General features: G+C 47.1%; 1 protein-coding gene across 8 annotated transcripts in view; it reads left to right on the forward strand.

The window, feature by feature from the left end:
* DYSF (dysferlin) overlaps positions 1-26,862 on the forward strand; it is a 218,817-nt gene that overhangs the window by 112,621 nt on the left and 79,334 nt on the right. For all 8 annotated transcript variants that reach the window (XM_061583673.1, XM_061583677.1, XM_061583675.1 and 5 more), the window contains 6 exons: positions 6,661-6,754; positions 8,490-8,567; positions 17,144-17,325; positions 19,582-19,722; positions 24,731-24,760; positions 26,013-26,039. In XM_061583673.1, coding sequence (XP_061439657.1) covers positions 6,661-6,754; positions 8,490-8,567; positions 17,144-17,325; positions 19,582-19,722; positions 24,731-24,760; positions 26,013-26,039 — 552 coding nt within the window. The remainder of the gene's footprint in view (positions 1-6,660; positions 6,755-8,489; positions 8,568-17,143; positions 17,326-19,581; positions 19,723-24,730; positions 24,761-26,012; positions 26,040-26,862) is intronic.

Genomic DNA, 26,862 nt, shown 5'->3' on the forward strand with positions numbered 1-26,862 from the left:
ACAGAGAGGCAGCAACTGTTCTGAGGGTTGAGCAGAGTCATTCTGCGTGATGAGGGCAAGCGCCTTCGTTTTGACCCTTTAAGTGACACAAGTTTGGGCGTGGGTGGGAAGGATTTCAGAAAGCTCTGATGATGATGGCATGAGTGCATGCACCGTGGGCATCAGTGCTTCCTTTGAGCCACCTCCAGTGCTATGGAGGAACATGGAAGCAGCCTTACACCCCCTTGGGCAGGCGAATTGTCCACCTGGCCCAGTACAGCCTACGTATGTGTTGACAACCTGCGGCTCTTGTGGGCCTCTTGGGCAGACACTGTTTCCCATCACTTGCTGCCTGACCCTTTAACTGGAGTAGCTCCTGGGAATGGACCCTTCGCTCTCCTGCCTGCAAAGGGTGTGCTATGTGCCACTGAGCTATTCTCCCTCCCTCCTGTTGTGTATCTTTAGCCAAAGTCTCAGCTTGGAAATATGAAAGGCACAGTGGTTAGCCATGCCCAACTCTTCCTTCTCGGCTGAGTGTGTCTGCTTCCTTTTCTGAGCATGGTGTTGCGGAGTTGCACTTTAATTGCATGTGCAATCCACACAGCTCAGCAGGTGACTTACACCCCCACCCTGGCTCTGTGGCCAGACCTTGTGGCACAAGGCTGTCACTTGAAGGGCTGGGGCCCAGTTCTGAATTCTCAGATGCCGTAGGTCATCCTGGATCATCTCCAGCCCCTTCATATTTTGGGATTAGTGGGCTCCATCCCTGTGATTCCATAGCTCTTTGCTGAATACTTTTCTAAATGGTTCTTCCAGATTTTATGGTTTGGGGAGACTCCTGCCTTTTCCAGTGCATCTGGGCTTCCAGCTGAAAGTGCATCTTGACCTTTGGGCTTTAGTTTGAGTTTGCATCTTATTTCCCATCCTGAAAAAAAAACACAAAACCTAACGTCCCAATTCCTTAAAATCACTGAGTGCTACTGTGTGCTATTCTGGGTTTCTAGGGAAATGGTAGAGAGCCAGTGTGGCGTAGTGGTTAAGGTGTTGGACTACGACCTGGGAGGCCAGGGTTCGAATCCCCACATAGCCGTGAAGCTCACTGGGTGACCTTGGGCCAGTCACTGCCTCTCAGCCTCATGAAAACCCTCTTCATAGGGTCGCCATAAGTCGGAATCGACTTGAAGGCAGTACATTTACATTGAAGGAAATGGTAACTCTTGGCAGGTTCCCAATTTAGGACTGAGCCTTCAGTTTTATCCTGATATGTGTCCACTCATCCAAATATTTAGATGTGTCAGTTCTCTCACTTCCAGCATGCGTTTAGCAAAAACAAAGAAACAAGCACACACACACACACACACACACTCCCAAAATGGAATTATTGCCACTCTGGATTTCTACAGGAGGAAGGGCCGGTAGAAATAGTATATATAGATATATTTTCTACTGTATTTTTTGTCTGTAACAAGTAAGAAGTAGCAGAGACAAGAAGATGTGGGTGTCAAAGTCAGGAGGCCCAAAGCCTCATCTTGGTAGTTATGAGTATCTCTGCAGTAGCTGCTGATGCCTTGTCCAAATCAAATTCTGTGCCCGATGTCAGATTTTGCGCACAGTTCTGTGAGCACCAAACATTCGAAGAATTCCAAGAGAGAAGCCAGGAAAAAGGAGCCATTCAGATGTAGGCTCAAGAATGATGGGCTTTGGAAGGATTCATCGAGGCATCATTTGTAAGCTGGAGTTGATGGGTGGTATTCACTGCTAGACCCACTGAAGTTAATAGACATGACTAATTTAGGTTTATTAATTTCAGTGGCTCTACTCTGAGTAGGACTTAGTTGAATGCAACCCAGTTCACAGCATGACAGTTTAGGAATAAGGCCTGAATGAATGAAAACTTTGCAATATCCAGCCTGCTGTTATTTTTGGATTTACTTTCATCCTGGGGGAGCCAGGTAGGCCAACTGGAGCCTAAGTGCATCCAGGAACACTGAAAAAAGTGGTGAGGTTTCTCCTACCTCCGTGGCCTATTAGTAAGACTGAAAGTTGATTCATGCATGGATGGATGACTCCCAGCTGAAATGCCTCTGACTCTTCCAGTTGGAAAGCACTGAATGGAGGTGATGCACAACTGCTGCCTGTGCTGCTTGATTCTGTCAGCACTGAGGCCTGCAGGCGTGCTCCAGACCCTGCATAATGTCCCCGGGGGTGGGTTGCAATTGTCCGGTGCTTCACCACCAATTTCTGGCCAAAGGAAGGGACTAGAGGATGAACTACCAGGTGAGAGAAGCATCTTGGACAACGAAAGACTAGAGCAGATCTCATGTGACAGCTGTTTCCACTGTTTCCACACGTGAACTGTAAAGAAAAGCCACAGAGAGCAGAAGGTGGAAGGTCGAGAGAGGTTTGGAGGCCAGAAGATGCAGGGCTGTTTGGCCGCACAGCGGCACCACTTGAGCGTCTGAAAAGCAAGGTCCCCCAGAAAAGCTCCCAAGCATGGCGCCAACAGCAGGCACTTCCAGATGGCTGCAGGAAAGGCTATAAAAAATAACTGTGGAGCTGTTCAGCCAGCTCTTGACGCGATCCTGAGGGACCGATCGTGGGTCTTCCTTCAGGAAAATGCAGCCAGTGCAAAGGGTTGGGGGGAAAGCACCAGGGAGGAGACGGATTGGGGGTCCGGGGAAAGGAAACTGAAGACAGCTTTAAAAAAATCTCGGCATGCCCCAGTTATCAGAAATTGATGGAACTGCAAAGCCTGTGCTTCCTCCACGGAATTGTGAAGGTAATGGCTATTCCTGATGTGGAGTTTTTGTAGAAATAGCTGGACCACCTGAGTTCCTGACATGTTCTCTGGGCCTAGGCAGTCCCCAAGTGTCTGGTAATTCCATAATAGATGCAGTTTTCCAGGCCCCTGCTGAACATCCAATAATTGGAAATATTTAAAGATTGGGGCTGCATTAAGAACATCAGAACTTCAGAAGAGCCTGCTGGATCAGGCCAGTGGCCCATCTAGTCTAGCATCCTGTTCTCACAGTGGCCAGCCAGGTGCCTGGGGCAGGAAGTGTAATCATCACATTGAGTCTTGTTTCCTGCAGCCAAATCGTTAACCTGATTGCCACAATTAGGAGGCGATAAAAGGACCTTGCGTGGAGCCTCTTGGGAATGGGAGGGGAGACACAGGTCGCTCCAGTGGGTTTCCTTTTAAGTTCAGTTTCAAGGCATCAGGCACACCGTTAACACGAGTTCTACTCCATTACTTTTACTTGCTGGGGTTCTCAGTGAAATATGTTCAACAGCTAGCGCTTTGAGCTCCCTTTGCAACAGAGCTAGCTAAAGGCCTGTTAGTTTTATGAGTGGGGTTGTGGGGCAAGGGAGAGTTCTAGTCTGTGCCCTCCCTCCACCAGCCCATAAGCCCGTGTCTGAGTATCTGAAGTGATAAATTGGTCTTGGCCTCACTCGGCTCAGTTGAAGGTTGCGCTCTGCTCCACTGAATGCCGTGAAGGGGCAACTACATGTCATTTGCTAATCACAGAGTTGTAGGGTTGGAGGGGCCCAGCCGTGTTGAACCTCCTGCTCAACACAGGGAATTCAGACCTCAATCATCCCTAATAAAGAGCGGTCCAGCCTCTGTCTGAAGATCTCCAGGGAGTGGGAGAGTCCACCAGTCCTCTAGGTCATTGGTTTCATTGGCAAACTGCTCTTAACATCAAAATGCATCTCAGCTGAAATCAACTCTCTTGTGGCTTAAGCCCATTGGAACTGGTCCAGCCCTCAGGGAGAGGTGGAGGCAGGAATGCTTCTGAATACCAGTTGCTGGAGACCGCAGGAGGGGAGAGTGCTCTTTGCACACAGGTCCTGCTTGTGGGTTTCCCCATGGGCATCTAGATGGGCCCCCTTTGGCCTGATCCATCAGCCAGGCTCTTGTTATGTTGCCCTCCTCTGTGTGATGACCGTAAATAGGGATGGGCAAACCTGTTCATTTCATTTTTTTTGCAGTTTGGCATTTTCTCAGTCTTAGGTTCAGCCCTCTACCTTTCCATGTCAGACTGCCATTATTCTTATTATTGTTTTTTAAAAGTCCTCATTAAACATTCATCAGCATTTTATTGTGAATTCCCCCTAATACATTTTTGTAAGCTGTTTTACCTAATGTACAATTTTTTATCAAGTGATTTCCCCTAATATACTGCATTTTCCACCAATATATGCATTTTTATGCACACTACCTTCATATATGTATTTTTGCATGCATTATTTAGTGGGAGAAGTGCATTGCAAAATTCAGAGCTGTGTGAATTTCGAAGGATGGCTGCATTTTGGTTTGGGACTTCAGTGGGTTTGCCTTTAAATGCATAAGAAGAACCCTGTAGCCCAAAGGGACCCATCTAGTCCAGCCTCCTGTTCTCACAGTGGCCAGCCAGATGCCCATTATGGGAAGCCCACAAGCAGGACCTGAGCGCAAGAGCCCTCTCACCTCCTGCAGTTTCCAGCAACTGGTTATTCAGAAGCATGCTGCCCCTAATACCCTCACACAGCCGTTGTGGCTGGTAGCCATTGATAGTCTTATCCTACATGAACTTGTCTAATCCTCTTTTAAAGACATCCAAGTTGGTGGCCATCGCTGCCTCTTGTGGGAGCTAATTCCATCTTCTAACTGTGGACTGTGTGAACAAGGACCTCTTTTTGTCTGTCCTGAATCTTCCAACTTTCAGCTTCATTGAATGGCCCTCAGTTCTTACATTATGAGAGAGAGGAACTTTTCTCTATCCACTTTCTCCACTCCTTGTATAATCTTATTTACCTCTATCATCTCCCCACATAGTTGCCGTTTCTCTAAGCTAAAAAGCCCCAAATGCTGCAACCTTTCCTCGCAGGGGAGTCGCTCCATCCCCTTGATCATCCTTGTTGCCCTTTTCTGAACCTGTTCCAGATCTACAATATCCTTTTCAAGGTGACCAGAACTGCACACAGTATCCCAAATGCGGCTGCACCACAGATTTATACAATGGCATTATGATACTGACAGGTTTATTTTCAATTGGGGAGGATTTTTTTAACCCTTTCCCTACTCCAGATTGCCCCTCACCAGCTTCTCTCCTGCTCTACGGCTAGATTTTTGTTAAACTGCTGGGATGGAGAAATGGTCATCCAAGAAAGACCTGAGCAGCATTTCCCCACTGCTCAGAACCACACCTTCTTGAAACTGGCCACAGGATGGGGGCTTCCTGGCCACTGGGCAATGTGCACTTTTGCCCCTGAAAGCCCAGTCTGCTTCTGTCTGCATAGCTCTGTCTGGGTTTCTGTTTCTTGGACTTAATAGAGTGTGGCAGGAAGAGACCCCGGGTGGTGTAGTGGTTAGGGTGTCAGACTTGGACTGGGGAAAACCCAGGTTCAAATCCCCTCTCAGCCATGGCCTTGGACTAGCCACTCTCGCAGCCCAACCTACCTCACAGGGTTGTTGAGAGGACGTAGGGGCAAATAAACTTTGGAAGACATCTAGATGTACAACCAAGGTGCTTAGTGTGGCATGCCCCATGCCCCCTGTCCCATAATTCTTGTCTCATACCCCTGATTTATGGGGTGCTTATTGCTTTTGCAAGCTGCTTGCATAGAACTGTAGTCCGAAAAGGTCTGTTTGGAGCAGTAAGCTCAAATCGCAGGCTTCTGATGTTGTTTAGGATAAAAAGCTAGGAAATAAGCTTATTGTTCAGCCTATGCTGAACAAGAGAGACTGGGAAAGGCAATTTATTTAGTCAAAACAATGAACTCATCAGGGAGGGGGAAAGCTCCACAGTTGCATCCTCAGCTCTTGCAAGCACAACTTCAAGGCCACTGTAAGATAAACAAAAGTCAAAAGTGTGAGATCTAAAGACACTTGCCCCTGGGAAAGATAAAAATCTCACAGGAATAGGTGCCACCTGTGCCCCCTCCCAGAGGGTATAAATAAAGGACCTTTGATCTGGGCACATAAGCCTCGACACTGGGCTGCAGGGAAGAGCGGGCAGAGCTTGGAAAAGTTACTTTTTTGAACTACAACTCCCATCAGCCCCAGCCAGCATGGCCACTGGATTGGGCTGATGGGAGTTGTAGTTCAAAAAAGTAACTTTTCCAAGCTCTGATGAGCGGGGCAGTGTAAATCCAAACAGGGCCATAAATGGGATCTCTCTGCCTGTCTGTTGACTGGGGCTTCCAGCAGGGAAGAATGTAGAATGTAACATCAAAGCTGTGCACATCATTGTCTGCTGTACGTGATTAGACCCTGCTTGTCAAAAAACCAACGGCTTTGCTTCAATAAAGGCACTAAGTTTTCTTTCCTCATCAGCGTGTTTCATGATCATTCAGATCTAGAACTTTCTTGCCATGGGGAAAGGGAAAAAACCTTTCGCAAACAGAGGATAAATAAATGGGGGTTAACAACTGTTTATGCCCCTTCTTGGAGGAAATGCAGGATAAAAATGCAACAGCTAAAGAAATTAAATGTGGGGATGGTGTGATGAAATGTTATGTACTGTATTTCAGTATTTATGTTCCTTGACTGTGAAGGCATCAAACTGCTGAGCTTCTAATACTTTCTACTATTTTCTAGAGTTTTTACTCATGCAGAAATATTACTTGTAGGGTCTCCTCTCCCCCACCAAATCTCAAAACTGCTGCAGTCCATAATGCAGCTGGTTTCTTCTTTAGGGTGGAGTGACAGAGGACAAGAACGATGATGGCAAATCAGTGTCGACACTCAACTTTGGTGTGAATCGACCAACCATTTCCTGCATATTTGACTGTAAGTGACCTGCTGCTGTTGGAAAAAGAATCTAATTTTGCTCCTCAGCCCAAGAACAGTTTGACTGAACCTGGAAAGGCATCACATTTACACTTGTTGAAAGAGAGACAAAATCTCTCTTGGTCCAGATTACATTTGTTGAGAATTCTTCAATCAATCATGTAAGTAAATTATTCATGATATCAGCAAACCATCTCTTAAAAAAATTGGATATGTAAACCTTCATAGGCGAGCTGGTGAGGCTGATTTAACATCGACAGGAAACCGAGCCTTCTGTGTCTTCGTCCCAGTTCTCTGGAATGCTCTGCCAACAGAGATTCAGCAGGCGCCTTCTGTTTTAAGTGTTAAACACCTGCTGAAAACCTTTCTATTCTGTCAGGCTTATGCAGGCAATTAAGAAGATGCTTTTAATTGCAGCAGTTGGCCTTTGTTTTTGTTGTATTTTTCATGGTTTTATTCGATGGTTGTTTTTAAAACTAGTTGTAAACCACATTGATCTTTTTAATGACATAGCGGCATACAAATATTTTTATAAATCAATAAATAAAATAAAAAAGCTTGCCTACAAACTTAAAGAAGGCTCTGCAGATCAAAGAGGACATGATTGAGATGACTTTATATTGTTGCTCATGTCTGCACCGGCACTGGGCCAAACTGCATGGGATGAATGCATGCCCATTTGCTTGAACCCACATCTGCTGTAATCCTACAAAAACTAGGGGTTCAATTTTAGATCAATAATGCCCCATAAGGGAGGGAAGCTGAATCCTCCCTGTACATTCCCCACAGTGTCTCCCCCTGCAGTCAAGCTTTTCTTTCTGTTGAAGAGAAAAGTGCTTGCGGAGGCAAGCCATGGGGGGGGGGGGAGAGGGAGGGGAGGTTTAATGCCCCCTCTCAATCTCTTTTGCTCTGGAATCTCCACCTCCACTTTATATGTGATTGGGGCAGACCTGGGTTTAAACAAAGAAGACTGCAGCCATTATATCATGTTTGGTTCTAAGGAGCGCAATGTCTGGTGCTGGTTCGAAAACTGTTGTAAAGGGGGCTTGCATTGGAGTTTCCCCAGTCAGGCTCCCCATCCAAATTCTACACAAAATATATCTGGAGTGTCTGCAATCCAGATGCATTATCTGCATTTAGCAATGTAATGGAAGAGGAGACCTTTGCAGATACCTGTAAGAGGAGTGCTGCTGGATCACACCAAGGGCCATTCTGGCCCTGCATTCCATTCCAGCAGGGATCAGCCACATTTCTTAGGAGGCTCACACGTGGGGCATGAAGGTGATGGCACCTGATGTACAGGAGCAGTATACCTCCAAATATGGAGGCTGTATTGAGCTTTTGTGGTGATCGGCCTTCGCCAACTTGGTCCACCCTCCATATGCCCTGGGCTCCTACTGGGAGGAATGGCGGGATATAAATCTAATCAATCAATCAATCAATCAGTTTTGGACCACAATCCCTTCAGTCATATGATGCTGGGGCTGATGGGAGTTGTAGTCCACCAAAACATCTGGAGGCCTCCAGGTTGGTGGAGACTGCCATTAACAGATGCCCTCTCCTCCTCTATGTATTAAGTCAGTGGACATTGTAATAAGTCCATTATTTTGCATTGTATAGTATGGCAGATAGTATAACATTATCCTAAAACCTCTCCTTGCTAGTTTGGTTTTGAAACCCTGGCATTAACTCGGACACTTTGTTGTGCTTTTCATTTCCCTTTTCCTCCCTGAAGATGGAAACAGGTATCATCTGCGATGCTACATCTATCAAGCGAGGGATCTGATTGCCATGGATAAAGACAGCTTTTCAGGTAAGGTGGGCTGGCCTCCCTTGGAATTTTAGGTGCAAGTGAAAATGTTATAAGGCATATCCCAGCATCATATTTGACACTGGTATTCTTTAGAGTGTTGTGGTGACTGCTTCCCCAAAAATATCAGCCTTGAGGACATTTTGCCAAGAAAGGCAGACGGACAGACCCAGGCTCAGGGCCAGCGGGTGGCCAGGTTGGGCACTGGCCAAAGACCCCTGCTGCTGAGAGGGGGCCCTGCTTCTGGGACTGGGTGAGTGTAGCTGTGGAATCTACACTAGCATCAGGTTGCAGAGTGTGCACCCCAAAATGCAATGCTGGCATGGATTGAGAAGCGGGAGCCACCCTTCCAGACAACCCCCGCCCCGGCACAGACTGGCCACACCATTTCCTGCATTGTGTTGCTGCGCTGCATGCACATGCTTACCATCATCCAAGATGGCAGCAGAGGTGTCAACTATTTAAGCCCCCGGTGGCGGCGGTAGTGCCAGCACTGCCACTGTCGATGGCCCCTGCAGTCTGGTGCTGGCCCTGAAGAGACCAGTTCTCATCTAAAGCTGTCCATTCGTCTATGAGTTTTCTTTGCCCGTGTAGACATGTAAGGTGATGGGAGAGGATCCCAGCCCAGAAATGCATTTTTGGGAAATAGAGAGAGGGAGAGAGAAGGGGAGGCTGTTTTTAATAGACTCCAAGGCCTCATCGCTGGTCAGTCACCATAAGTTCAGACCTCATGAAAGTATATGTGAAATTGAGATCACGCCCTCCTCCAGTGTGCATCACTTTACACTTGCTTACATTGAATGGCACTGGCTGTTTCTTCCTACTCTCTGTTTCCTGTTTCTCAACTGGTTCGTGATCCACAAGAGGTCCTTCTCTTATGTCATAACTGCTAAACTTACTCTTTGTTGAAGTACTTTGTCAAAAGGCTGTTACACTATGTCAACTGGATTACCTCTGTCTATATGCTCATTGACACTCCAAAAGAACTCTAAAAGGGTTAGTGAGACAGGACTTTTCCTTGCAGAAGCCGGGCTGTTTCTGCTTCAGTATGCTTCAATATGCTTGGTAATTCTACATTTCAATCAGTTTTTTTCCAGAATAGATGCTAAGCTAACTGGCAGCAGTTTCCAGGATCTGGAAAAAGGGATCCCTCTTGGATCCCTTTTTTAAAAAAATGTGTCATGTTGAAAAGAAAATGCTCAAATGCTGTCAGAGGGAATAAAAATAATAATCAATATAAGCCTTAATTTGCATTTAAAGATGAATTTATTAACTTTCCACAGCCTTAGATTAAAAGCTGCCAAAAACATGTCATGTAGGCACTGAGCCTCTTTGGGAGTAATTTATAGGAATATATACTGCCTCAGACGTCCATCTCTATGGCTGAACACGCCCAAACTCATCTGATCTCAGAAGCTAAGCAGGGTCAGGCCTGGTTGGTACTTGGATGGGAGACCCCTGGGAATACCGGATGCCGTAGGCTTAGAGGAAGGCAATGGTGAACCACCTCTGAAACCTCTTGCCATGAAAACCCTATGAATATATCCAAAAAAGATTCATAGGGTCGCCATAAGTCGTAATCAACTTGAAGGCATATAACAACAACAGACGATTATCTAGCTCAGTATTGTCCACACCGACAATACCTGGAGGTGCCAGGGTTTGAACCTGAGACCTTCTGCATGGAAATCAGGTCCTCTACTAGTGAGCCATGGCCCTTCCACAGCTGAGGGAGCCACCACTGGAAAGTGTGGAAACAGCGTTTTTTGGAAGAACTGCTTTGGACCACTTCAGCTCACTTAAACAGGCTTGCCAGCTTACTGTGACTGTTGCATTTAGAAAGCAGTATATGAACGCCTTTGGATTGATCAGACCTGGCACAAATCCTGGGAGCCTCCTGCCTTTACGGATGGGGGAGAAATGTGGTTCACTTTGCATTGAAAGGTGAACTTAATTAATTTCCCCTTTCCAGAACAATATGTGAACCAAAACCAGCCATCCTTTGAAACTAACACTTCTCTGAATTTTGCAATGAAGTTCTCCCACCATGGAATATGTACAAAAATGCACATACTAGGGTGTATATGAAAAAAAAAAATGAAATGGACTGCCTTCAAGTTGATCCCAACTTATGGCGACCCTACAAATAGGGTGTTCATGGTAAGCGGTATTCAGAGGGGGTTCACCATTGCCTTACTCTGAGGCTGGGAGGCAGTGACTGGCCCAAGGTCACCCAGTGAGCTTCATGGCTGTGTGGGGTTTCAAACCCTGGTCATAGTCCAACACCTTAACCACTACACCACACTGGCTCTCTAGGGTCTATATACATGCACGTATCAGTGAAAATAACATAAAATGCTTTGTATTAGGGGAAATTGGTTTGGAAAAAATGTCTATATTAAGAGGCAAAAGTGCATAGAGATAATTGTATAAATAACTGGTATATTTGGACAAATGCATGTGAAAATGTGGCTGAATTTTCATGAGGACTTTTTTTAAAACACACACACACACACACACACTGATGTAGAAAAGTGGAGAACTTAAGAGTGGAAAATGAGAAATGGAAATGGATAGGTTTGGCCTCTGCTGCCTACCATTTCATTGTGCTTGCTGCATTTCAGGGCCAGCCCTATCATTGTGCAGTGATGCAGCTGGTAGCAAATAGTTAATAATAATAATAATAATAATAATAGTTTGTTTGTTTATAAATTTCCTCCAAGAAGGATCTCAGAGTGGCAAACAAAACACTAAAAACACTCTAAAACATCTTAAAAACAGACTTTAAAATATATTAAAACCAAAACATCTTTAAAAACACATTAAAACAAAACATCTTTGAAAACATCTTTTAAAAAAAGCTTTAAAATATAAAAATATAATAATTTTATTGCTAGGATTGTGGGATTTTCTGCCTCAGGTGCCAAAATAACTTGACTGGCCTTGGGCATGGTGTACCCTAGCAGGACCGGGGGGAAATGTTTGCTTCTCTCCCTCAGGCAACAAACGGCATGATTTAAAACCCTGATTGCACAGGGTTATACACCCTGCTCCCTGCTTCAGACCTTCGCCTCCAGTGTGTGGAGAGTGGCAGACTTGAGCCAGTGGGGCTGCAGCAAAGGGGCGGAACAAACCCTGGCTGCAGCTCCTGGCTAGCGACGAGAGACCTTAACCACAAATCAGGGTTTGGACAACATGGTGAGCCAAACCATGGCTTAGTGTAGATGGGGCATCAACCAAAATGACTGGGGAGGATCAAAGTGGCTGCGATCTCCTCCTCTCTAGGACCCACAAGTTTGTGTGGTGTCTCAAAGAGAGCAGAGTTCCCGGGAGGAGTTCCAAACAAGTGATGGTTTAGTTTAGACAGCAGAGAAGTGGCTTTCCCATGTTGCTATTGCTCAGCCTAACCTACCTCACAAGGCTGTTGTGGGAATAAACAGGGGGTGCCATCTGCACTTCCCCAATCTCCTTGGAGATAGGGAGGGATAAATGAATGCATGATAAATTCTGGCCTGCAGCAGCCCCCAGGAAGCTCCACTCTCTTCTTCCACGCCAAAACTAAACTGCCATTTGTTGCAACCTAATGAGCCATTTCCATACCAGGGAGATCCCATCTAGTGCTGCTTTATTGCAAATGAGAGAACTAACTGAGCCAACAGTCAGGAGAAAAAATAGCTATAAAACTGGTAGCCTTTCCTTTTCATTCATTCTGGGCAATTAATGGAAAACATGCAGGACATTTGGGGTATTTGTGTGTGTGGTGGGGAGGCTGTTGTTTTCTCTAAAGGTGCCGGGACTGAAAATGGCATGTTTATATGAGTTGATGTTCCAGCATTCTTAGAACAGTGAAAGTAAAGTTTTCCTCTCTCTTAACTGAACTTCTTTTTTAAAAAAAATGTAAATCCAGACTTCTAAGCAGATTGTGAGTGAATGTGTTTTATGGCTCCCAGCACGGGATGTTGTCCACAGGAACCATCGCTTGTTTGTACAAAGTGATACATGGCAGCGTTCCTGGACATGGTACTTCGCTGCATGTGGGGAAATGTCATTCATCAGGTCCGAGATGCTGCAATCTCTCTGCGTAGAAAATATTTTGCAGATTCTTAACTAAACTGGGCAGGAACAGTTTGCAAACATTGGCATTTGCCTGGTGGAGAGGGGAGCTCTCGGTTTCGAGGTCAGGTCAACACATACAGGATGAAAGGGTTCATGTTTGAAGACAGATGGCTCACTTTCGTGCTTTAGATCCTTCCAGCAAACATGACTGCCACAGAGAGGGGTGAAGCAACTCCAGGCCTCTATCTTCCTGGCTTACAAAGTTAGGTTTGCACGGAGTAGCAGTGCAAGCTCTCCAGCCCCCCCCCCCGGTGGGCTGACAGTCCACAATCCCCCACCCCCCACAAGTGCCTGAATCAACCTGGAGGATGCAGGGGAGGATGGGAGAGAAGCAGAGAGGGACGGCATGCCTTTGGCATCTCCAACTGCAGCTCCTCCTGGGCTGCCATAGACTTGCACATTTCAAAATCCTGAAGTTGCTGGATGGTCTCTGTCTTGAAAGCACCCTTGTGCCTGCTAGCAGCACCCTCCCAGGGGACGGGTGTTGCTCTGGGTGATGAGCCTGGGACCGACACCCTACTCCAGCTGGGCTTCACAGGCGGTTCTCAAAGGCTTCTTTGCCCGGAGGTGGAATGACTGGTTCTCTCCATGAAGAGACCAAGAGGTCCTCCCTCCCTCCCTCCCTCCCTCCCTCCCTCCCTTCCTTCCTTCCTTCCTTCCTTCCTTCCTTCCTTCCTTCCCCTCTCTCCTTTAGTGTACAATTGCAGCTATTGTAACCCTTTTTTAGGTGCGTGGGGAGAGGGTGCTTTGCATCTGCAGATGAGAGTGCTCATCTGTGCAAGCTGTCTAGTATGGCCAGCTCCAAATCTGGTTTCCGTGGGGGGAGGGGCGGCTGGTCTGTTGAGGGGCTTGTTGGCTAGTGGCTCTGACGCCTCCCCAGGCGGTTGCACTGTAGGCCAAGTAAAGGCCTGGGAGCCATACTTCTGGCAACCAGTCACAAAGGTTGGGTCATGGTCCTTCCCAGCTCTGGGGGTTTCTGAAGACTGCACTCCAATCAGTCCTGGGTTTTTCTGGACCTTGTACTCTTCCTCCTCCTGGGAAAGGGTTGTCCCCACCCCCAAACTGGCTCTAATTTAGAAGTTCTGAACAAGCACACCCACTGTAACGAAACCTTCTAGGCCAGTTATCATACACGAGAGAGGAAATATCGCCAAAATCTCTCACTGGCAATTTTTACGTTTGGCCTTGCTGTGACTTTCCATTGGAAAATGGAACTCTGTAGGACTAGTCACGGGGATGGTTTGTTTTCTCAAGCCGTTCAAGTCTGAAATGTGCCCTTCTTCAGATGCACTCACAGCACGTTCCTTCTGTTCTGGGGGCGGCTTTCTGACTCATTTGACTGGGAAACCATCAACCGGAAAGCTATTTCAACCCCAGTTTTGAAAAGGGACCAAGTGAATGATCACCCACCTTCTCTATCCAGTGGGATCGGTTCTTTCGTCCGCTTCCAGAATGAGCCTGTTCTTTTACCTCTTCCTTTTGTTTGTTTGTTTGTTTGTGGCCTTGCATCTCCAAGAAGAAGAGTGATCTCATCCCTCCTGATTGGCTGGCCCGAGTGGGAGTCGCTTTTTTTGAGTGGACAGCAGCCAATGACAACACACGGAACAGACGTGCACAGTGTGGGATTGTGATTTGCCATCGGTCAAACAAAGCATAAAGGAGCTCTTGAAGGAAGCTTTTTGTGGTTATGAAAATAAAACCTTGTGTGGATACAAAGCTCAGACAAAGGGTCTTTTAAAAGGATTTCACATGCTGTTTACCATAGTGCAATCAACCTTCCTGAACCAAAAAGTTGTCTGCTAAGAAAGACATGCTCTTCCTAGCAGGAGTTCTGCCTGTTGTAGCTGATCATATCACAAACAGTCTGGCTCATTAAGGGTGTACCTTGGCTGGGATGCCAACAAAGGTGGTTGGGGGGATGGTGGAAACCAGCAGCTTCATGAGCTGCAGCACAGGATGGGCAGCAAACGAGCCTGGCTCTCTCCAGGCTCCAGGTAGAAGAGCAAATGTCCATTGGAGCCAGGCCCAGAGGAGAGGCAAATGGAACCACAGCCCTGTGCTGCCAATTCCACAAACTCAATGAAGTCTGCACCATTTTCAAGCTGGCGGTAACTGGAGCTCACATATAAGAATCAGGAACTCATATTTTTGTGCTCAAGGATGTACAGAAGACCTCAGCTCTGGGGCACCGCTCCATTCCAGATATCGCCATTTGGTGGATTTGTTGAGGAGAATGACAGACTCATTAGTGGCATCTGGACATCCTCTTTATTGAGTATTCATCCTGATTTGTTTGCACAACGTTTGGAGGGAAGTTTTATGATGTTGGCTCTTTATTGAGTATTCATTCTGATTTGTTTGTTGGGACGTTATAAGACATCACGTCAAGCAATTGGCCTCTCATACTTTCCAGTATATTTTAGGATCACTTTCCTTACTGCAAGAAGTCCAGGTTTTTTTGGGGGAGGAAGTGAATGTGTTGCGCAAGAACACCAAATCTACCTTAACTGTGCAGCCAGAATTTGCCAATATGCTACTGAATCCCATTTGAAAAGAGTGACAGTCTGGAAGTGCCCATTGTGTTGGAGGTGTCCCTATTTAGGCCTTGCTGGTTGGTTCCAGAAATGACTTCCTGGTTCTGTTGGATTGTGCCCTGAAAAATTGCTCATTTACTGACACACATCAATTCTGAGGAAGGTCTCCTGCTGAAGCTTATGGAGGAGCCACTCCTCTCAGTGACGGTAATGGGACTAGGAAGAGTCCTGGCTAGTGTCTGTGTGTGTGTGTGTGTGTGTAGTCTTCAACAAGTCAGTTGGAGTCACTTGTGGGCTACAGTGCATGTCAGGAGTCAAGGATGTGAGACAAAGCATCAGGACCCTGGACAGAAGATGGTGCCGCTGGAGACAAGGCGAAGGTTGCCTTGAGTGTTGCTCTAGCACTGGTCAGAACTTTACTGAGGGACAAAACGGTGCTGTGTGTGGTCTTGACCTGCCTTGCTAGAGAATGACAGCTCTCGGTTTAAGGCGAAGTGCTTAGTTTCTGAGTTCTGCCATCTTGCCATGCTGGTACTTCTGTAGCTGGTGCCACTTCTAGGCCAGGCTTTTGGGAGAAGGCAGGATGCCAGGGATCGTGGGTGATTCTGGGAAAATGTTGTCATTATCTGAGGATAATGTCCAGCAAGGGGACATTCCTGGATGTTGGTGACAACAGAAAGCATGGCCCCAGGTGGTTTTTCTCTCTCATTGTATCATGGAAGAAAAATGTTCCATGCTGGCTACTTCCTGAGGCAGTCTGTCATGGCCCCTTCGGAAGACTCGTCAGAGGAGGAAGGGGACGGCGACTTGGGAGTAACAGCAGCAGAACCAGAAGAAAGAACAGATGAAATTCCTGAGGATGCAGCCCCCACTCCCCCTCAGCTGGAGAGTATCCAGGACACAGCTGAAGCCCTTCAGCGAGAGTCAAACAGTGAACAAGAGACTCCCCTCCCACCTGCAGAGGGAAGATGACAGAAAATCAGGCAGCAGTGAGGCCAGCCTGGCCGTTTAAGGCTGGCATGCTTTCAGAAGCCAGAGGGATGGTTGCTCACACCTGTCTTAGGAAGTGTACTTTAAAAGACAGCTCCTGGCTTCAGCGTGTTGCTGACTACAACGTCAGGCGTGACCTCTGCATTTTCACCTGTTTCCCAGAACCGAGACTCGGTTTGACCTCTCGGAAAACTGGACTCGGACCTCACATTGACTTCGCTTCTTGGACTATCTTGGCACTTGAGCTTGGAACAAACCCTCTGCCCTTATCTCACCTCTCCCCTGGTTACCCTGCTAGCCTGGCAGATTTATGATCCAAGTTGCTGGCTAAAGACTTTACGACCTTGGCGATTACCAAGGAATGTACAGCCCCAGCCTGCACCCCGCTGATGCTGGCATCTCCCTGCAAAAGCTGACACAGTCGAGGGCAGGGGCAGGGAAACATCTTCAGCCCAAGGGCCACATTTCCTTCCAGGGGCCACATGGCTGCAATGGGTAGGGCCAGAAGCAAAAGTAGGCAGAGCAACAAATGCCAATTTACTTACACACGCCCATCCCTCTCCTCCATCCGGGCAAGCAACAGGCATCGTCAGAATGCAAGGGAACATTCTAGGGGGGAAAACATCCAAGGAGAATGCAAAGCAGGGCTGGTGAAGGGGTGTGGCCTTGGGAGAAGGAGGTGTGGACCAAAAGGGGGTGTGGCCTGGGGAGAGAGCTGACAGCCAGATAGAGAGATGCCTGGATTGCCGCATTTGGCCATCCGGCCTGAGGCTCTGAATCCCTGCTCTAGAGAAAAATCTTCGCCAGCCTGAGGCTATGGGGTGTGGCAGAGCACCTCCGTGACTCAGGCGTCTGGAGGTCTTAATCGTGCATGTTGGCGGAAGGTGACCCTTTGGGCCTCGTACTTTGCCTTAATCCATCTCCCTTCTTTCTCCACAGATCCCTATGCCATTGTCTCCTTCCTGCACCAGAGCCAAAAGACGGTGGTAGCAAAGAACACGTTGAACCCCACCTGGGACCAGACACTGATCTTCTATGAGATCGAGATCTTTGGGGCTCCCCAGAATGTTGCTGACTCCCCTCCCAACATAGTGGTTGAAATCTATGACCATGATACCTACGTGAGTGTGTCAAGTGTGGAAATACTCTGGGTAAAATGGGTTGGCAACCTCAGTGAAGATCATAACAACGTAAGAAGAGCCCTGCAGTCAGGTCAGCCCATCTAGTCCAGCCTCCTGTTCTCACAATGGCCAACCAGATGCCCATTGTGGGAAGCCCGCAAGCAGGACCTGAGCACAAGAGCAACTCTCCCCTCCTGCGGTTTCCAGCAACTGGCATTCGGAGGCATGGCTGCTTCTGGTCATGGAGGAAGAGCCCAGGCACTGTTACCAGTAGCCTTGGATAGCCAGATCATCCTCCATGGATTCATTCATGGAGACTTGCTGCTGCTGCTGCTGCTCATAATTAATAATAATAATAATAATATACTGCTTTCAAATGAGCAAGAACATATTCTTTGTATTATACAGCCACAAGAGTGGCTGTACACTAAAGCCAGTATGGATTTTTCGCATTCCGCAATGTTAAATTAAAAATACCCCCCATGCCATTCTGATATGCGACTCCACTTAAGGAAAAGTGGGCATGGTCAATTAAAAACATAGAGCACACCTTGAATTTTGCTAGAATATATTTCACCTCCCACTGTTTTATCTTGTGCAAACTGAGACTCTCCTCATGTCCATTGGAAACTATTCTGCAGAACAGTCAGTGCCATTATTCCACAATTGTTTTTGGAGCCTTTTTTTTCAGTGTCGCAAAGTGTTGCTGAACTTCACATATTCACAGAAACAGAAGCAAAAGAGAATGATTTACTATAGGAAACTTCACTAAAATTGCAAAGTAAATCAAACACATTTAAAGTAACTATCTGAACTACCAACTGTCTTAATCTTGTTGCTTGCTCCCTGTGCAGCACATATCTTGTTTCTGTTATTAGGGCTGATTGCAGGTGTTGCCACCACTCACCATATGCTCAGAGGCACATTACCACATTCTTCCAAACTATACAGGAAGTGGATTGGACAGTGAAAGACCAACCCAAATTGTGTTTGCATTTTTACAAATTTGTAGGGCAGTGCAATATTTCAGAGAGGCGGTCAGGTCTCCTGCTCCCCTGGTGCATTCACTATAGCTGCCCAATTTCCCTGCTTTTTAAAATTTGATAGAAATATATGTTGGCTATAGGTGTGTTCTTAAACCACAAGTTTTTTTGCCTATTGGTAAATCAATAACACAGCTGTGGAAGTGACTGTGTAGTTAAGGCAACTTTTTTAGCATGTATGCATATGCGTAATGTACATCCACATCTGTGTTTATATATCTATGCATATGTGCACACACACATAGATGTCTTCCTCCACCTTTACACTGTAAAGCACTTGTACACTGACCTGAATCATCTTTATGCCAATCATTCAAAACAGGTGAATATGCTAATAACCATCACGTGGAGGGCCGAGGATTCTTTAAGGAAGACCCCCTGAGTTATTGCTGGGCCCTGCCCGAATGTTTGAAATAAAATTTTGTGGCTTCTGGCTGCTGGACATCTGCACTGTTCCTTGGAAGTGGAGTGGGCTTGTGGGTGATGTGCTGGGTGCAGGACTACAACAGGAGGAAGAAGTGAAGAGGAAGGGGACAAATATGTGTTCATTTAAGTTGCATTGCCTTCATCTTAGTTGCCAAAGACTTCCCAGGAAAGGCAAGTTTGTGGAGGGCTTTGAAGTACATCAGGGTCCTGGGCAGGAGTTCCAAGCATATTTATTTATTTATTTATTTCATTAAACTGATAGACCGCCCCATAGCCGAAGCTCTCTGGGCGGTTCACAAGAACAAGAACAACATTAGAAATACATAAGCATCTACAATATAAAACACCAAAGGGAAGTCCTCACCGGGCATTCAAAAGATTGCAATGGCTGTTCTATTTATCAACCCTTTTGGAGAGAACTGAGGGCTGTGGTTTGTAGTCCCTGATGCCGATCTTTCACTGCCAGGGTGGGGAATTCAGTGGCCCTCCAGATGTTGTGAACTCCAACTCCCATCAGCCCCCGGCAGCAGGGCTGGTGACAAGTGATGATGGGAGCCATAGCCCAGCAACATCTGCAGGGCTGCGAGTTCCCTGCCCGTGTTTGGGGAGTTTGAACGGTATGATAGTATCTCATATTGCTTTGCCTTGTTTTATGACCATCCTTTTGGCTACTTTGAGAGCCCCAGCTTTGGACTAGCTGGATGGGATGCAGATTTAATAAACAGGTTATTAATAAAATACAGCACAGATGACTGGTGCCCACCCCTGACTCTCTCCCTCTGCCCAGGGCGCTGATGAATTCATGGGACGCTGCATTTGCAAGCTGAGTATGGAGTGCAAGCCAAGACTGTCGTGGCATCCCATTGTGAGGGGCAACCGGAGTGCAGGGGAGCTGCTGGCTGCCTTTGAGCTCATTCAGCGAGAGAAGGTGAGTGGGGGAAGAGACAGGCCTTGGGGGTTTAAACAGGAGGCCATCCAAGGCCCTGGGAGAAGGCCCTGGAGCGGGGAATGGGCAAAGGGGGTGACGTGGAGCAAGGGAAGATGCCTCGGGCCTCAAAAGTGGCCATGGCTCATCTAGACAGGGTGGTTTGTTCTGCCTCTGAGAATGCAGAAATCGGGGTGGGGTGGGGGGAGGCTAGCAGCTTCAACCTCTCCTCTTGCTTTTGCTGAGCCCTACCACAATCTCCTTTGGAGTCAGAGAATGGATTGTCTGAATCTAAGCCAGTCATGCCTAATTGAATGTTCTTGTTTATGTAGCAAAATTTGGCATCTCGGTGGTTATTTTTATTTCTTTTTTATTTAGATTCTGTGATAGTTTTTTTAAAAAAATTGTCTTTTGGCTCCAGGGCCCTCAGCACAGCACACAATAAGAATATAAAAACACACAAAACAATAGGATAAAATTGCCAAACCGACTGTATAAAGCATGTTTTTAAATAACCCACCCTCAGAATAAAACAGTTTGAAAACAGTTAAAGGCAGACAACAGTGGGCTATGATCAACCAGCTCTATGGTCAAAAATGGTTTGATGGGGGAAAAATCATAACCACTTGAAAATGGCAGTTGAGCAGGTCTGTCAGATCTCATGGAAGCGGCCACCACCTCTGAAAAGGCCCTGTTCCCAGTGGACGACAGTTCATGAGAAGGCTGGCATTAGCTCAATTCAGAGATCATGACAAACCATGCCTTGTGCCAACCACAGCTAAGAACCCACACCATGGTTTGAATTTCTCAATGTGCAACTAGAAAACCATGCTTTATAGCTGTTTTGGTTTTCATTTACTTGGCTTCATAAATTCTTAAGTTCATGTCTGTTTCTGTGATGCAGCAGCAACTGATACTAAATTTTTACTGTGAAATTGATTTAATGTGCAAATCTAATGGTTTTCTCTTAAAGTGATATGGACTATGGTTTGCCAATGGTTTGTGAATGCTGACAGTTTAACAGTAAGCCACATTAGTATGAACTGTGGTTTGCAAAACAGATTCAAACTATGGTTTGGCAAGCCCAAACAAGCCATGGTTTATGACAACCTTCCTCAGCCTGGAGCCCTCCAGGCATTTTGGACTACAACGCTCATCAGCCCAGCCAGCATGGTTTGTGAGCTGGTTTATAAGCTGATATAGTTTCAGGTGTAAAAAACAATGAGTTGGCTTTACCAACCATGAGTTGTCATGATGTCCAAATGCAGCCATGACGTAAAAAAAGAAGTCACTGAGTTTTCTGTCTTTACCTACCGGGTGAGTTCAGCTTCCTCCTTGCTTCATGATTTGAATGACCGAGTGGGGCCTGCAACAAAAACTTGCAGCGAAGAGTGCTCCTGTTCTGTGAACTAGCTGGCCAGCCATGCCCTTTTCCAGAATGTTTCATTACATTCTCCCCCTCGCATAGGCTTCCCATTCTCCTCCCAATAATCACTCAACATTCTGTGGCCAATGACGATGCTCCCCTCTCATTAAGCTGTCTTGGGGTAGGTTTTTTTGTCCTATCCAATTTTTCCCCTAAAGCCTTTTCTGCTTCTGCAAAGCTTGGACATTCCTCAAGCCTGCTGATGCCTCCCTCCTGTTTGTGGGTGGTGCCACTCTGACTACACAAGATCAGGCACTTGGAGAAATGGGTTCGCTGCTAGTATGGCCTACTTACCCATGAATCAAATCCTCTTGTAGCCATCAGAGAGAGCCTTTCCCTGATCAATAAAAAAGGAATCTGCTCCAGGGACTGGTGGAGTGGTCTTCGAGACATCACAGGTGTGAACCAGTCAGTGCTGCTTCTGCTACAAACGGGAAGAACTGCGTGTTTGTTTGTTTACTCTTTTCCAATACATTTCAATGAAATGCAAAGGGGGTAATTTCAGGTCAGATCTAATAATGCTCCATCTGCCTTTACCCCGAGATGGCCGCATTGCTCATGCAACATAGCGACATTGGAAGCTGTTTTATACCAAGTCAGGCCATTAAATCATCTAACTCAGTGTTGCTTACACTGACTGGCAGTGGCTCTCCAGGACTTCAGACAGGAATCTTTCCTAGTCCTATCTGGAGATGCTGCCGGGGATTGAACCAAGGACCTTCTGCACGCAATGCAGATGCTCCACCACTGAGCTACAGCCGCTTTGTAGTCTCATGCAGGATTTTATCATCCCTCCACACCAAGATCCTCTCCTTGCAAAAGGGCCAAAATTCTTGGGCATTTAAAATATTTCCACCAGGGATTCATAGTTATTTGGTGCATGTTCAATGGGAAATGGAAACGGACTGCCTTCAAGTCGATCCCGACTTATGGCTACCCTATGCATAGGGATTTCATGGTAAGCGGTATTCAGAGGGGGTTTACCACTGCCTCCCTCTGAGGCTAGTCCTCCCCAGCTGGCTAGGGCCTGCTCAGCTTGCCACAGCTGCACCAGCCAGCCCCTTCCTTGTCCGCAACTGCCAGCTGGGGGGCAACTGGGCTCCTTGGGACTCTGCAGCTTGCCCACGGCTGCACAGGTGGCAGGGCACGTAACCCCTGAGCCACTCCCTGTGGGGTGATCTTTAGCTGGCCCTTGACACCCAGGAGACACGAGCAGGGATTGGAACTCACAGACTCTGGACTCCCAGCCAGGCTCTCCTCCCCACATGGACTTCGCAAAAAATCTGCTTCTGACCCTTTCTCCTCCCCAGACTTGTTTGAAGGGCTGAATTACACTCCCTGTAGATGGGGCTTTCTTTAGAGAGGCTGTACACATCTTGACCTCTGTTCCTTTTCTTCTGCACCATGCAATAGCCGCCCCCCCCCGATCGGCTATTGTGCTTCTGCTGTGGTTAGGTGAGTGGAAGAATTCAAACCCAGGCAAAGAGCTGTTTCCAGGGGAAATGTGAATCTTTGGGGCTGATTTCTTTTCCATCCTTCATACAAGGCTCTGGGGACAGGGGGAGGGTGTGTGACGGCAACTGTTTCACCAGCTCCCTGGTCTGTTCCCATTGTAAAAATGTCTTTATTGGAGGGCTGAGCCAATGAGCAACGTGGAAACTGCCTCTCTGTGTTTATCTCTGTGTCAGGCAGGCAAGGAGTGTGCCGTACCCAACTGTGGGGAGACACGTCCTGAATCCCTGTGGTGGAAAGGAGAGGCTGCTCTGTCTGCGGGGAGCCCATGCCAGCTGGCAGGCTCCGACTGTTGACATTGGCAAGGGTCAAGCATGGTGCCTGCCTGGAAAAGGCCACACTGGGTTTTGCAGCAAGAGGAGGATGGTTGGCAGACAGGCCATTTTTGACATCTTCGGAGTTGGGGGATGGGACAAGAATTAGGCCTCAGCAAATGGACGCGCTCCCCAGCCAGAGATGCTGGCAGTATACTATAGCTCACCTGGGCAAGGAGCTTTCAATGCACCTTCACGGCTTATGAGCAAGTGCAAAATCTGGTCTCTGTTGAAGTTTTCAGCAATGTGAGAAACCCAGCTTAGATGATTTTGTAACACGTTTCTAGCCCTTGTGCACAAACGAAACCAAAACCCTGGTGACGTCATAGATGAGAGCAAGTATGGCACTGGATTCAAGTCCTTCTACTCTCATGGGTTTATGGGACTGAATAAGACAGGAGAAAGGCAACAAAGGATGTAAAGCAATTTGCAGGTTTTAAATGATGATGCATTAGTAAAAAACTATGGGAAGAGATGTTGTACAGGCCTTGCAGGGATGAAATGGCCCTTATCTTTCCTCCACTGTGGCCGCCATTCTCTTGTCCTTACAGTTTGTTAAGTTCTAGACATTTCCCTACTTCAGCCCTCGCCCCAAAGTTGTTAAATCTTTCATAAACCTGACCAAATCAGAAAAAAAAACTGTGTGTGCAATTTGGTCCAATTATTGAATCCCACTTTGTTGGGTTGGTGGTGGTGATGACGGTGGTTCTGATTATTCCACCTTAGTATCTCAGTGGAGTTCATTCTGGCAGGTTTATAAGTCCTCCTCGGGGAGTGGGGGTGGTTGCAGTGTCAGGACTTGTAAGAACAGGTTGAACAATGCAAACCCCATGGAAGGAGTTCAAGCATTTTACAATCTTAATCTTTTTTACAAGAACCTTGTAAGGTAGTAGGCAGGCTAGTATCCATTTACAGGTAGGGAACAGAGAGATTATGGCATTCCCACCTGAAAAGTTCCCAGCAGCATAGAGACTTGAACAAAGGTCCCCCAGGGTCAATGATGGCCTCTATCCTGCTAATGGTGAGGCAGCCTGAGGACGTGGACAAGGCTCTTCTCTGTGTGCCCCCTTCAAGGGAGGTGTGGAGGGTTGCCAGACGAGAATGGGCCTTCTTCAGTGGTGGCCCCCTGTCTGTGGGATGCTCTCCCCAGGGAAATGTGCCTGGCACCATCATTAGCTGTTTTTAGGCACTGGGCTAAGACATTTTTATTCACTTAAGCCTTTTATAGCTAAGCTGGCCTCTACAGTGGGGCTCCTCTTTGAGTGGGGTAAACTAGGATGTGTCCTACTTACTGTGTTGTTGGATGAGCGTTTTAGGTATTCTGCATTTCTCATTATTTTAATTTTTTAATCTATTTTATTTTATCACTTTGAGACTTATTTGTGTAAAGCAGCTAACAAATGCAAATAATAATAATAATAATAAGAAGAAGATTGGCAAGTGAACCACATGAACCGCTCACCATATACAGCCATTTGTGTGAAATGGCTTCCAAAGCATTTCTGGTGACTTTTCACCATGTGGCCACAAACCTCTGAAAAATGGCCCGGCGTTGGCATGGGGAGCCTGACTGACAGGAGCCGCCTGGAGAGCTGGCTCACCTCAGCAGCTTTGGCAGGTGGGAGAGGCCTCCCACGTGCCCACAGCTGCATTTCACAGGGCCGTTGTACTATGATCAGCATGTGAGAATTGGGCCTTAAGGGTTTCCTCATTTCAAACCATGGCACTGACGAGCATCTCTGCTTTTTGCTTTCCACAGCCATCTGTCCACCACATCCCTGGCTTTGAGGTAAGACGCCTTTCTTGGTTGCGATTCCCAGGCACTGCTGTGGGATTGTGTGGGGATGTCTCTATGGGCTGCATTCCTCACCTCCTGCCATTGATGAGCAATGCTGACAGTGGGGCAGGCCAGCACAGCTCTTGCCCTCCACTGCCCAGTGGTGCAAGGATGGGGGGGAGGGCTCAGTGTGCACCATCAAGGAGAGGAGGGACCACTTCACCCCCTTTGGACTGTGACTGGTGGGCTTATGGTTGTTTAAATTTATTACCCACCCTTCACCCAGAAGTTTCAGGGCGGGTTACGACAGTTTTGAAATACATTTCTTACCACTAGCCCAGGAGTGGGGCACTTCAGGCCCAGGAGCAGAATGTGGCCCCCAAAGGCTGTCTAAATGGCCCTCGGAACGCTCCCCAGTCCACACCCCTCACTGGCCCTGCGCAGCCCAAGGCCTTCTCCCTGCCCACAATGTGCCCTTGAACTCTTTGTGTCCTCCCTTTGAGAGGAAGGCTGGGATATAAATTTAATAAACAAACTTTGTTTGACAGAGAGGGCTGTGTGAATGTGTGGAGAACTTAGACTTGTGTAAACAGGTAAAATTCACATTTGGTGCTCCACCCACTGGCATGTGGCCCTCGGAAAGGGAGGTGACCCACAGGTGGGAAAAAGTTCCCCTCCGCTGGGCACACTAGCTGCCTATCTTGTATCACCATAATCCAGCCTTCGCCAACCTGGTGCCCTCCAGATGCTTTGGACTACATCTCCCATCAGCCCCATCCAGGCACCGTCATGCTCCCGTCAGCCCCAGTGTTGCCTGACTGAAGGGGGCATTGTAGTCCAAAGCTTCTGAGGGGCACCAGATTAGGAAAGGCTGCCACCCTCCCTTTCTGAATGTCTAGTTATCCCTCTGTGTACTCTGGGTTCCATTCCGTCCGCTGATGCTCACAGTGTGTCTGATTTATTTCTTAATTAAAAATACATTTATATCCTGCCGTGCATCCTGTTTGGATTTCAGAGCAGAGTGCAGCAACCCAGTACAATAAAAGCTTAGAATCTTTAGAACTGGTTGCTGTCAGTTTTCAATCCTGTTCATTCATTGTAAGCATTAGCAAGGCCATCAAGGCACAAAATGCAATTTCTGATACTCTTGCTTTTTAAATTAATCAATGGCATTTCTGATCTCTTTTGCCTCTTTTCCTGTGTTCCCCTGGTTGCATCCTGCATTCTTCACACAACTTCTCGTGCATTCGGGAAAACTCCACAGACTGAGCTGTCGTCTGTCTTTGATGAGGTGAGGCTCTATTGAGAAAAGCGTTTCTCTCTCTCATAGATCCAGAGGAACTCATCCCATGCAGACCCCATTGAAATGAACACCACAGAAACACGCCTATAGGTTTCGTGTTTATTTAACCAACGACTTAGTTTACCTAGAGCTCAGCAAGGCAGAAAATCACTCCTTGTCACGGTGGGAGAATCTCACCTGAATGGTCCAAAATGTGTTTAGCTTTTCTGTGGTCCTCCTTTTGCAAAGGTGAGGACTGAGTTGTTGCATGCAAAGCCTTCTCCACTAGGTGGCCCTTAAGCCACTGGGGCAACTAGTCCTCTCAGGCCACTGGCCCCTTGTCTTTCCTGACCAGCAGAGGCCCCCCAGGCTTTCAGAGACTGGCCTTTCCCAACCCAGCCTGGGGATGCCTCCAGGGATTGAGGCCAAGATCCGTTGCCTGCAAAGCATGTGCTCTGCCCCTCCCCATCTCAGCCTCTCCTTCCCAACTGCAGCGTGGAAATAATGATACTGACCTACCTCACAAGATGCTTTCAAGAACTACAGCAAGATAATGCACAAGAAGAGCTTTGAGTATAAAAGAGTGTGACATATATGCAAAGTATTCTTACTAGAGCTGTGCAAAGTTCCCCACACCCACATTTCCATTGGACCAAGGAAGGTGGGGGTGGGAAATTTAGGAGGGAAGGCAGCTATTAAGGGACTTTTATTTGGACGTGGCAGAGACTCTTAGGCTGCAATTAAACAACACTTACCTGGGAGAAAGCCCCATTGAACCCATTGGAGTTTACTTCTGAGTAGACATGTATTGGATTGCAGCCTTACACTTTAA

The sequence above is a fragment of the Rhineura floridana genome, chromosome 9 (assembly GCF_030035675.1).
Source record: "Rhineura floridana isolate rRhiFlo1 chromosome 9, rRhiFlo1.hap2, whole genome shotgun sequence".
NCBI classification, from domain to species: domain Eukaryota; kingdom Metazoa; phylum Chordata; class Lepidosauria; order Squamata; family Rhineuridae; genus Rhineura; species Rhineura floridana.